The 13539-nt window shown below is 45.8% G+C and overlaps 1 protein-coding gene across 2 annotated transcripts in view; it reads right to left on the bottom strand.

Moving 5' to 3' along the window:
- The window catches only part of st14 (ST14 transmembrane serine protease matriptase), a 66352-nt gene that overhangs the window by 40964 nt on the left and 11849 nt on the right, over positions 1-13539 (bottom strand). For both annotated transcript variants that reach the window (XM_083640122.1, XM_083640123.1), the window contains exons 3-5: positions 8989-9149; positions 633-703; positions 291-460 (exon numbers count right to left, since the gene is read on the bottom strand). In XM_083640122.1, the coding sequence (XP_083496248.1) occupies positions 291-460; positions 633-703; positions 8989-9149 (402 nt within the window). The remainder of the gene's footprint in view (positions 1-290; positions 461-632; positions 704-8988; positions 9150-13539) is intronic.

Raw genomic sequence — 13539 nt, 5'->3', positions numbered from 1 at the left:
GGTGGTAGCCTCCCAGCAGGTGCTGGTGGTAGCCTCCCAGCAGGTGCTGGTGGTAGCCTCCCAGCAGGTCCTGGTGGTAGCCTCCCAGCAGGTCAAGTCAAGTTTATTTATATAGCCCTAATTCACAAGCATGTCTCAGAGGGCTTCACAGAAAATATGTCTAGCTAATTCTAGCTGACACAACAGTAGCAAGAATATACAGAATAAAGATAACATTTGAACAATTGATAGAGAAATGGTGCTGGTGCTGGTGGTAGCCTCCCAGCAGGTCCTGGTGGTAGCCTACTCACACGAGGCAGTCACTTCGCTGATCTGGATGTCCTGGCGGCTCTTTTTGCCCCGCTCCTTGATGCCTTTCCACAGCATCTCCAGGACGCGCTCCTCAGAGAACTCGGGCAGGATCTCCAGGTCGCTGGCTGGAATGTCAAACTGGGTCCAGTGGTAGGCTATGACGCCCTCACTGGAGTATACAGAGAGATGGGAGGGGGAAAGACAGCATATCCAGTCACAAGCATTATGTTTTCAATTGGTGGAACATTGAGCATTCCTTTCTAACTTATCCAACTCACATTGAATCTACTCCAAATTAACATATTAAGCTTTACGGCTTATTATAATACAGCAGTAGATACCTGAATGCGGTGACCACAGACTTTGTGTAGTATTTTGCAAGGAATTCATCTTTCTTGTAGTTGTTCTCCAACTGTGTAGGAAAAAAGTTGTATTTACTGTACGGTAAGAGGACACTGCATCACGTAGTTCTGTCTGCCTTAAGAGGACACTGCATCACGTAGTTCTGTCTGCTTTAAGAGGACACTGCATCACGTAGTTCTGTCTGCTTTAAGAGGACACTGCATCATGTAGTTCTGTCTGCCTTAAGAGGACACTGCATCACGTAGTTCTGTCTGCTTTAAGAGGACACTGCATCACGTACTTCTGTCTGCCTTAAGAGGACACTGCATCACGTAGTTCTGTCTGCTTTAAGATGACACTGCATCATGTAGTTCTGTCTGCCTTAAGAGGACACTGCATCACGTACTTCTGTCTGCCTTAAGAGGACACTGCATCACGTAGTTCTGTCTGCTTTAAGAGGACACTGCATCACGTAGTTCTGTCTGCCTTAAGAGAACACTGCATCATGTAGTTCTGTCTGCCTTAAGAGGACACTGCATCATGTACTGTAGTTCTGTCTGCTTTAAGAGGACACTGCATCATGTAGTTCTGTCTGCCTTAAGAGGACACTGCATCATGTACTGTAGTTCTGTCTGCTTTAAGAGGACACTGCATCACGTAGTTCTGTCTGCCTTAAGAGAACACTGCATCATGTAGTTCTGTCTGCCTTAAGAGGACACTGCATCATGTACTGTAGTTCTGTCTGCCTTAAGAGGACACTGCATCACGTAGTTCTGTCTGCCTTAAGAGAACACTGCATCATGTAGTTCTGTCTGCCTTAAGAGGACACTGCATCATGTACTGTAGTTCTGTCTGCTTTAAGAGGACACTGCATCACATAGTTCTGTCTGCCTTAAGAGAACACTGCATCACGTAGTTCTGTCTGCCTTAAGAGAACACTGCATCATGTACACCATCACTTCTGTCTGCCTTAAGAGGACACTGCATCATGTACACCATCACTTCTGTCTGCCTTAAGAGGACACTACATCATGTAGTTCTGTCTGCCTTAAGAGGACACTGCATCATGTAGTTCTGTCTGCTTTAAGAGGACATTGCATCATGTAGTTCTGTCTGCCTTAAGAGGACACTGCATCACGTAGTTCTGTCTGCTTTAAGAGGACACTGCACCATGTAGTTCTGTCTGCCTTAAGAGGACACTGCATCACGTAGTTCTGTCTGCTTTAAGAGGACACTGCATCATGTAGTTCTGTCTGCCTTAAGAGGACACTGCATCATGTAGTTCTGTCTGCCTTAAGAGGACACTGCATCACGTAGTTCTGTCTGCCTTAAGAGAACACTGCATCATGTAGTTCTGTCTGCTTTAAGAGGACACTGCATCACGTAGTTCTGTCTGCTTTAAGAGGACACTGCATCACGTAGTTCTGTCTGCTTTAAGAGGACACTGCATCATGTAGTTCTGTCTGCCTTAAGAGGACACTGCATCACGTAGTTCTGTCTGCTTTAAGAGGACACTGCATCACGTAGTTCTGTCTGCCTTAAGAGGACACTGCATCACGTAGTTCTGTCTGCCTTAAGAGGACACTGCATCATGTAGTTCTGTCTGCCTTAAGAGGACACTGCATCATGTAGTTCTGTCTGCCTTAAGAGGACACTGCATCATGTAGTTCTGTCTGCCTTAAGAGGACACTGCATCACGTAGTTCTGTCTGCTTTAAGAGGACACTGCATCATGTAGTTCTGTCTGCCTTAAGAGGACACTGCATCACGTAGTTCTGTCTGCCTTAAGAGAACACTGCATCACGTAGTTCTGTCTGCCTTAAGAGGACACTGCATCACGTAGTTCTGTCTGCCTTAAGAGGACACTGCATCATGTAGTTCTGTCTGCCTTAAGAGGACACTGCATCATGTAGTTCTGTCTGCCTTAAGAGGACACTGCATCACGTAGTTCTGTCTGCTTTAAGAGGACACTGCATCATGTAGTTCTGTCTGCCTTAAGAGGACACTGCATCACGTAGTTCTGTCTGCCTTAAGAGGACACTGCATCATGTAGTTCTGTCTGCCTTAAGAGGACACTGCATCACGTAGTTCTGTCTGCCTTAAGAGGACACTGCATCATGTAGTTCTGTCTGCCTTAAGAGGACACTGCATCATGTAGTTCTGTCTGCCTTAAGAGGACACTGCATCACGTAGTTCTGTCTGCTTTAAGAGGACACTGCATCATGTAGTTCTGTCTGCCTTAAGAGGACACTGCATCACGTAGTTCTGTCTGCCTTAAGAGAACACTGCATCACGTAGTTCTGTCTGCTTTAAGAGAACACTGCATCACGTAGTTCTGTCTGCCTTAAGAGGACACTGCATCATGTAGTTCTGTCTGCTTTAAGAGGACACTGCATCATGTAGTTCTGTCTGCCTTAAGAGGACACTGCATCATGTAGTTCTGTCTGCTTTAAGAGAACACTGCATCACGTAGTTCTGTCTGCTTTAAGAGAACACTGCATCACGTAGTTCTGTCTGCCTTAAGAGGACACTGCATCATGTAGTTCTGTCTGCCTTAAGAGGACACTGCATCATGTAGTTCTGTCTGCCTTAAGAGGACACTGCATCATGTACACCATCACTTCTGTCTGCCTTAGGCCTTGGCCACACTGATCCGTGGTGTCTGTCCGTGTGCGTTAATTTCTCTGTTCACTTCCATTCATTTTCAATGACAGCTGTCCGACTGTCCGTGGAGCCCTCAGAAGCGTACGTATCCAGAAAATTTGCATACATTGTGATGGACAGAAAGTTGAAGAGGGATGAACTTTTTCTGGATGGACGTATCGGATGGTCGGATGGTCGGATAGTCACTGTCCGTTTAGCCAATCAGAGTCGAGGTCTCGAGAGGAGGCGTTCCGAGATTTGTTTCAACTTTTCAAAGAAGATGGCGGCCGAGGGGGTGAAGGAGCCTGGAGGCTATAATTAATGCTGTGTACACCATCCCGCTGTTGTACAACGTGATAGTCAGTGTCACCGTCTGATTTCACCATCTAATCTGGTCATTCGGTGGCATTTTATTGCCACATAAGTAACGTAGCGCACAGAGCTAACAGCTAGCTGACGCCAGCTTTCTTCTTCTCTCGGTTGATAGGCAGGTCGCTGACACCTTCAAGGTGCTTACCGCCACCTGCTGTATTAAGTAGGTTACTTGTACATGCAACGGACATAAATCTATCCGTCTATCCGTTCTGTCCATTTTCTGATGGATCAGTGTGGCCAAGGCCTTAAGAGGACACTGCATCACGTACACCATCACTTCGGTCTGCCTTAAGCCTTGGAAGTGCAAATGATCATGTTAACATAAAAAACAGCAAACCATGCAAAGCAGACATGACAATGATTCCTAATGATCTGACTTGCCCTCAGCTGCTGAGCAGCCGACTGTATCCAACATGCTTGTTAATAGTCACATGCTGCTACTAATCTTCATAGCCTTAAATACAGGTCCACCATCACAGATCATGCCTGCATAGGCTTAGTTCATGTCAGAGTGACTGCTCTTTGAGGAAAACAAAAAGAACACTGCCGAGGCGATAGTACAAGGCCAATGGTTCAATCCAGAGTTAGAACACCTGAGTATTATCTGTATCTCCCTCAAGGTAACAGTAAAAGAGGGAGTCAGCCAGGACCAGGAAATGAATATGTTTCATTTGTATGGTCAGTGATAATACCAGCTAAATCATTTGTATGGTCAGTGATAATACCAGCTAAATCATTTGTATGGTCAGTGATAATACCAGCGAGAGAGATGAGGTGGAAGAGGACGAGGAGAATTGTCCACTGGACAAAATGGTCAATTATCCATCAACATAAAATATACAGATAAGCCCAAAAAAGCCATTTCTAAAGTTGAAGTCAGCAACATGAAATGTGATCCCATCACCATTTTCCAAGCTCATTGACGGAGAGGAGAGGAGAGGAGAGGAGAGGAGAGGATGAGAGGGGAGGGGATGAGAGGAGAGGAGAGGAGAGGAGAGGAGAGGAGGGGAGAGGAGAGGAGAGGAGAGGAGAGGATGAGAGGGGAGGGGATGAGAGGAGAGGAGAGGAGAGGAGAGGAGAGGAGAGGAGAGGAGAGGAGAGGAGAGGAGAGGAGAGGAGGGGAGAGGAGAGGAGAGGATGAGAGGGGAGGGGATGAGAGGAGAGGAGAGGAGAGGAGAGGAGAGGAGAGGAGAGGAGAGGAGAGGAGAGGAGAGGAGAGGAGAGGAGAGGAGAGGAGAGGAGAGGAGATTAAATACAATTAGACCTTTTTCAAGGACTCCACAGAGCTGGCAGGAGTGAATTACTTCCAACAGCTGTGTCAAGGTAAAGCTGTGGGACAACTATGGCTAAAATAAGCAAGATGACTATCTAACCCTAACCCTAAAAGGTGAGAGCTTTAGGGGCCCTTTACACAAGGACAGTTTCTGGTAGAAACGACACAATAGCGTTTCCTTCACACCTTTTCCTTCACACCTTCTCCCTGTTTACATGAGCGCTGTTGAATTTTTAAAACGCCGTAATGTACATGCCAGGTCGCTAGGTGGCAGTGTGATCACCTTATTCTTTGCCCATACAAGGACGCTTCGCTTCTGCATGACGTCATTTCGTAATCGTCTTTCCGGTTTTAAACACGGAAGTAGAGTACGCCTACCGCAGTCATTTAGACTTGCCAAAAAGCTGTTTTCAAGCAAAAAAAACCCAAACTGTTTTAAAGTTTTAATATTTGTCGGGTGAGAATGTAACATACCGTAAAATACCAATTATTAGCCCGGGCGTTAATTGACAAAATATGTAGCCAGACCCCGCGTCAATATGGGACCTGCGGCAGTTTGGGACCTGCTTTAATTATTTTTGTACAAAAATATTGCTCAGAAAAGATTGTAAATAGTATGAAATTGTTTATTTAAACCATTTATTTTAATGAGTTGGCTACAGCCCCCCACACGATTGCTTGTCTATGGGGAGAGCCGCGCCTCCCTCTCAGCGCAGCAGAGCACATTGCATGCCAGTTCTGGCCTGTACATGAAATCAAATAAAATTTGAGCTGAACTGTGACCTACCGGTATTTACCACTAAACTTTCTCCGCTGAAGGTGAGAGAACATGATCATCATGTGAGCAGATTATTTGTTGCATGCGCTGCCTCCTCCGCTGGCTGCATGCTCTGCCCCCTCCGCTGCAGTGTGCGGTGAAATACCAATTAGAAGCCGACTTCTATGCCCGCTGGCAGGGAAACATACCATATAGGCACATTTCTCAAAATAATTATTACACCAGATATGTCGGTTTTAGTGTATAAAAATCTTCAGGAAATGCCTACACAATTTTCAGAATCCTCAGATGTTGAGGGAAAACGAATTTTGATCAGCAAGTTTCGTGCATGTGTTTTTTTTCCTCGTTGTTCCTCGTTTCCTCGTTGTTCGTCTTCTTCCTCCGATTTTTCTTCTTCGTTGTGTTTGGGAGATGCATTCAACAGGATGTCGCAAAGGTAAAAAGAAAACATTGAAAAAACTAACCGGGCGTCAAATTGGGACCTGCTTTTATGTACAAAATATGTATCCAGACCCCGCTTATATATGGGACCCGCGGCAATTTGGAAGTCGGCTTCTAATTGGTATTTTACGGTATATGTGACCAGTTTATCAGAATAACGCCTATTGGAAATCTTTAACGAGCAGCGAGGACCCGGAGCGCTGACTGTGCTGACACTGGTCGGACTAGCTATCTGTCAAACTCTACTGTGTAGTTAGGCTACTGGCAGTGAGAAAACACTGTCGACGTGCTTTTGTAACTAACGTTAAATGCCGACCGGGTACAGCCATCGGCTCCTCGCAGCAGTAACGTTATGAACATGTAACTGAAGTTGGCCGCAGTGTAGCTTAATGCTGAATGTTGCCAAACTTCATTCATATTGACGTTTTATTTTGAAAATAGCCGCCAACTCGCGCACGGCTATGGCGTAATCGCGTGTGTCGCGTGTGCAGGCACGTCAGAGTTCCTGAAATGAGCCGTCTCAAGCGATTACATGGAGCGCTCAGCGGGGAGCGTCACCAAGAATTTCACTCTGGAGGGTGGTTTCAAAATGTGTCGTTTCCTAATTCGCCGTCGCCGTCTAAAAGGGAGGCACTAACGATAAAATAATTCCCCTTCACCATAGGAAACCGTCCTCGTGTAAAGTGCCCCTTAGTCCAGCATTCTTAGTTTAAAGTCCCTGGAAACCAGAAATATTTCTTTATTATTTAGCATTTTGAGTTCATCACATCACAGGACCCTATGTTAATAAGCCACCAGCCAAATTTGAACGATGATGAACGTCGCAAAGTATATAAATTTAGGTTTGACAGTCTGGCAAAAGTCATGAGAATCAATTACTTTTTAGAGTGCATTTTCTCCCGCGGACTGTGTGGGCGTGTCCCGTCTGCATCAGGGACATTTCTCTCCTCCGAGAGAGAGAGAGAGAGCGCGAGAGAGAGGGGGGGAGGGAAACGGAGAAAGAGAGATCCAGTGCGTGTGTGTGTGTGCGTGCGTGTGTTGGTTGCTCGGAGAGGGAGAGATGTTGCTGCGACTGCACAGCGCAGTGTGTGTGTGTATGTAACCTTGCGTCACCAGGCTGTGTGTCTCTCTCTGTGCTCTCTCTCACACTAGTCCCGAGAGAGAGAGGAGAGGAGAGGAGAGGAGAGGAGAGAGAGAGAGAGAGAGAGAGAAGCAGCATAGCGCTCGGCACAGAGTGGGAGGCAGACAGACACTGAGGGAGCGCTGTCACTGGGGGCAAAGAACGGACAAAAGGAGAAGGGCAGATTGCGCGCGTGTACAAAGGTTATATAGAGCTTATGACGTCATAAACTTCTGCATTTTAGCACCTCGCGCACTGCTCTCTTCAATGAGGAAGTACCTTGAGGAATCTTGTAGAAAAGTGTCGATTTTAAGGCTTTGGGTTGAAAGTAATGTATAATAATTTCTGAGGCAGACAATTACTAACATAAGACCCTAAATAACATAGTTAGAACATTTTTGTGGATTTTGGTTTCCAGGGACTTTAACTGAAGCAATATTCCTCAAGCCAGAGCAGGTACAGTATGTAAACAGTAACCCAATGAGACACGGTCTGATAGCCTGATTTTTTTGTTAATGGACTAATCATTGACATTGATGGCATTTCAAATGTGCAATTATTCTTTAAAAGCTGTTATTGTGTGATAGTCCAGTCAGACCCCCCTCACCTAACACTCACACCTAACACTCTCACCTAACTCTCTCACCTAACTCTCTCACCTAACACTCACCTAACACTCTCACCTAACACTCTCACCTAACACTCACCTAACACTCTCACCTAACACTCTCACCTAACACTCTCACCTAACACTCACCTAATACTCTCACCTAACACTCTCACCTAACACTCTCACCTAACACTCACCTAACACTCACCTAACACTCTCACCTAACACTCTCACCTAACACTCTCACCTAACACTCTCACCTAACACTCTCACCTAACACTCTCACCTAACACTCTCACCTAACACTCACCTAACACTCACCTAACACTCTCACCTAACACTCTCACCTAACACTCTCACCTAACACTCTCACCTAACACTCTCACCTAACTCTCTCACCTAACACTCTCACCTAACTCTCTCACCTAACACTCACCTAACACTCTCACCTAACTCTCTCACCTAACACTCTCACCTAACACTCACCTAACACTCTCACCTAACACTCTCACCTAACTCTCTCACCTAACACTCTCACCTAACACTCACCTAACACTCTCACCTAACACTCACCTAACACTCTCACCTAACACTCTCACCTAACACTCTCACCTAACACTCACCTAACACTCTCACCTAACACTCTCACCTAACACTCACCTAACACTCACCTAACACTCTCACCTAACACTCTCACCTAACACTCTCACCTAACACTCTCACCTAACACTCTCACTCCTGCAGCCCACTGAGAAAGTGTACTCTTGATGGGCTTTTAGCAAGACTTTTCTGCCATCAACATGCTCCTAAGTGGTCCTACAAACATCCCCACTGCCTTCAATAATAGGAGACGCTGTTGAGGGGAATGACTGAGAGAATGTACACTGTTTTATTCCACCCACACAAATGTGCCTTCAGCGGTTTCTGTGCACCGGGAGGGCCCTATTTAGAAAGCATTTCCACTGTGCCAAACAACATTCACAACTAATCCTTAGAGGGAGAAGGGGACTGCGTGGAATACTTTGCTCAAAATGGTGAACTTAACAATAAACAATGTGGGACATTGAAAGGAAACAAAGTGGGCCAGACAAGAACTTATTTAGATGTCAAACTCACAATTTCCTCCAGGTCATCGGCCAGCTCCTGGAACTCCTTGCTTTTGGGGTCCTCCAGCTTCTGGTTATACGGTGTGTTAGTTAGCTTCATATGCCCACTGAACACCTGCACCGCTGGGCTTTCCAGCTTACTGACAGTGCTCTCTGACTCAGCATCTTTGACTAGGAGAAGAGAGGCAGAGGAGAGGAATATTTACTGACACTCACCTAACACTCAGCATCTTCTCCACCCCCCCCCCCCAATATTTTATTTTCAGTTTTTATAGAATAATACACGAACAAGAAAAACAAACTCAGACACAGGGAAGAAAAGCAAAACAAAACAAACATATATATATATATACATCATTGAAATTCAACATCACAACATGGTGCTACCAGTGGTAATAAGGTGCCTGTGGTTGTAAAAGATAGTGTGCATGGGATCCCACACAAGGGGTCCATGAAAGACCAGATGGGTGAGCCATCCGTCACCTCTAACCTCAGTCACTTGTCATTCTTAACCTCATCAAAGTAGGCCAGAAACAGATCCCTGATAGTTGAGAACCTTCTAAAGCCCTTTTCCCACATGCGCTTTGTACCGCAAAATGACCGGAACGTGGTCTAATGCCTGCATGTGAGAAAGGCGCCGTGCCGGTATAAGCGCGACCCCGTCGTCCCCGACATTTCACCAGTTTCAAGCCAGTCAGAAGAGCGGTATACTCTTAAGGGGACGCAAGTGGAAACGGTCCAGTCATTTTCCGCGACAGCGGTCCTTCAATCATGGGCGAGGAGTAGCCTACACACGTTGCTTAATGTTCCAGCGGGCATAATCTAATCATTCGCGCACATTAAAGCAAACTGGCGAAATGATCTTGTGATAGCCTAATAAGAGCAGTATGTCAGCTTGCTGATTTCCGAAGGCAACCCCGGACACATGAAAGGAAGCCAGTCTGTAAAAAGTGCTTCAACGCGACGCAGGTGAACGGATAAACATCGAACCAGCAACTATTTCTCTCAGACACGGATCCCAACTTCTTCAAAGTGCATCATCTAATCATTCGCGCACATCAAAGCAAACTACTTCCACATTTCGCTGTGCATTTGCTTTCTCTACATACATACAAGCGTTGAGCAGCTTGCAAGCCTTTCTCGCTGTGTCTGTCCGTGGCTGCTGCTCTCGAGCAGAGAGGGGAGGGGGTAAATCGGCTGTGTTTATTACGCTGGCGGCTTGACGCTGCTCTTAAGTCAAACGAGTGTGATTTATTGTGTGACAACTGACAAGCGAACTTATTTCGAGTTTTGCCGACCCCCCAAATAAGCTCCCCCCTCCCCCCGCCCCCCCAACATACCGGCAAATTCGCTGATAGATTCCCACATGCGCGAGCCGAAGTGTGAAGGGAAATGTCCGATATTGACTTACAGGTAATTTTCCGGTACGCATGTGGGAAAACGGCTTAAGCGAGTTGGCTCTCAGGGACCTGAGTCTCTCCATCTTTATAAGAGAGATCATGTCCATCAAGGTGCGTTCACACCGACCTATTAAAGTTTTTCGCTGGCATCGAGTTTACATACAAAGTCAATGCAAACGAGCGATTGAGCGTATATTCGCCCGGGAGAAAAATCGCTGAGCGTCCGAGCGACAGAGACAGAGTGATAGGGTGAAAATTCGCTCGTCGCCCGAGATGAAATATCCCAAATCTAGCGGAATTTCGCTGCCAACAGTCGCTTGCTGCTTAACGCTGATTGGCTGCCGTAACCCCGGAGTATTTATTCATTCTTGCATCGGGGGAAAACGCAGTTGTGTTGTTTGCGTTTTCATCCTGTCTAACGTTAGAGCTGTGTGCTGCTTGTTTCTTGACAGTGAAGATCTCGTTTCTCAAGCTCGCTGCACCCCGCCCACATCTATCAGCGGGCCATCACCATCCGACACAGGTGCTGCCAATTGTGCACAAATAGTCTCTCCCTGGCTGTTTCTCAATACCAAGAATGCGTTCTTGTTCTTGTGTTCTTGGGGAGAACGTTCTTGCTAGTCGTTCATGGAAGAATGAACTTGCTAGGTCACAAGCACACATGACGCTGTTGGCAGTTTGAGACGATGCGTTCTTGAGGGTATTGCGCAATACCGGCGCAGAGGCTGCCTGCAGTACTACACAAATAAAAAGCTCAGCTGCAGCCAATTGTGCTCTGGAGCTTTTTGCCATTTTTCGGCATAAATGTTTGTAAAGTGGCACTTCTTGAAACCTACTACCCTGCTTATAGGCATCAAAAGTCATCAGAAATTAATTTAGTGATGAAATAAAACTTTAAATTGTAAAAAAACTTCCCGGATCTTATGGCGTCTTCTCTGCTGCGTTCTGCCTCCGCTTATGCCGAAATGAATGCTGGGACACGTACCTTGCCAAGTTGACACAAGTCACCACCCAGACCATCCTCGGTAAAGTGGGCATGTCGAGAACACATCCTTTGCATTGGAACAGTACTTGGGCTGCGACTGATGACGTTTCACAGGGACACGAGTATGAACACCTCTGCCCGAGGGCGGAGTGCGCTCCCGGTTTGCGGAGCGATTTATACACAACGACAGAGCGATTCCAAAGGGTTGAATCGAGCGACAGGGAGATAAAATAAATATCTCGGTGTGAACACAGCTTCAGCCACACCTGAAAAGAAGGTGAAGAGGAGGACTTCCATTCCTTCAGAATGGGTTTTTTGGCGACAGTTGTCCCGAGTGTCAGAGATTGTTGCAAAGATGTAGGGAAGTTCAGAGAGGACTCAGAGCAGCCGAAGATAGCTAGTTCTGCCTCCAGTTGCAGGGTTATTTTGTAGGCCTTAAAGAATCAATCAAATATTTTGGCACAGAACCCCGTTAGTGAAGGGCAGAACCAGAAGGCATGAGATAGTGTGCCCTCTGACACCTGTCACACAGTGGTGAGACAGAATGCAATTTTGCAATTTATGCTTGGAGTAGTGAAGACGGTGCACAACTTTAAATTGGATCAGCTGGTGTCTGCTATTAACTGAGCAGAGTTGTACCACAAACAGACTCCTTTCCCATATAATGTCAGATAAAGCAATACCAAGCTCCCCCTACCACAGTTCTCTAATCCTCTCAGTAGAGGCAGTATTGCAGTTGTCAAACAGACATACAAATCTAGAGATAAGATGCTTGGAGTGAGGATGGCTCAGCAATACATCGAAAAAAGCATGTTCATTTGGGAGCACTTCAAAGGAATGACTCTTGGACCGAACATAATTTCTGATTTGCAGGAATCTGAGCCAGTTCGTGCCGGGCAACCCAAACTTTGTCTTCAGTAGATCAAGGGATGCAAAATTACCATCTATGTATAGCTCTCTGATGGAAACTAGCCCCTTCTCACTCCAGGCATGGTCGTTTTTGTCTGATCATGGATGCAAAAAAGTGATTGAATCAAATTGGTGTGTGGACAGAAACATCTGGTAGGCTCAAAGCCCTTCTAACTTGGTTTAGAATTTTGACAGAGTTTTTCATGACAAAGCTTAAATTTAAATCTCCTAAGGTCCCAGGTTTCTCTAACTTAGCAAATAGCATGGCTGGCCAGGAAGAGTTGACAATGGAGCTGTCCTCCATTTTTAGCCACAGGGATGCCCCATGAGATAAGTTACCCGGAGTCCCTTTCCCCTGCCGCCAGTACATCAGAGCCCTAACATTGGCAGCCCAGTAGTAGTGCCTAAATACTGGTAAGGCCAGCCCTCCCTCAGATTTGGGTTTTTGCACGTGAATTTTAGAAATTCTGTGGTTCTTATAATTCCAGATGTAGAAAAGAATTACGGAGTCCAGTTTTTTTAAGAAAGCTGATGTGAGAAATATGGGAAGATTTTGACAAAGATGGAGGAATCTGGGAAGAGAAACCATGATAATTGAATTCATACGGCCAATCATGGAATCATGGAATCCAGTTTTCTATACAGTGTTTAAGTCTTGAAACAGTCCACAAAGTTCAGTTTAAATATTAGTTTAGAATTTCTGGGTATGGTCAAGCTAAGATAGGTGAGGTGGTCCTTTGCCAATTTGAATGGGAGATTTTCCACGAAACCAGGAGTGAAGACATCCGAGAGAGGCATAAAGTCACTCTGTCCAGTTAATTGTGTATCCGGTAGAGATGCGCGGGCCAGTTATAACTGCGCTGACGGCGGATATCCCGCCCCACGGCCAGGGTGTATCATAAAAATAAACATTCTGATTAATAGCGGATGGGTTGCGGGCGGCTGAAATGATGTATCATTAATGAGGAACATTAATATTAATTATTTTATCGAGACTGAATGTATTTTAAGCTTAATTTTTCGTCAGGCACATGTTAGCCACCTATTGTGGGATAGCAAGGACCCCCCAAAGGACCCAAGGCAGTGGTAAACAATAGCCATGCATAATAGGATATGCCTCCTTTCTTGCTCCATATATGGTCAATGATGTCACCAGAACATCAAACAGGAGTCTCCGCTGGAGACATGTTGGAAGAGAAGATGCGCTCGTTTTCCAATACGATTAGGTCAATCCAGATCTAAACTTAAAGCTATAGTGTTAGCCTAG

The sequence above is a fragment of the Poromitra crassiceps genome (genome assembly GCF_964638095.1).
Source record: "Poromitra crassiceps genome assembly, chromosome: 1".
Lineage (NCBI taxonomy): Eukaryota > Metazoa > Chordata > Actinopteri > Beryciformes > Melamphaidae > Poromitra > Poromitra crassiceps.
Note: the sequence above shows the minus strand (reverse complement) of the source record. Positions and strands in the feature narration are given on the sequence as shown.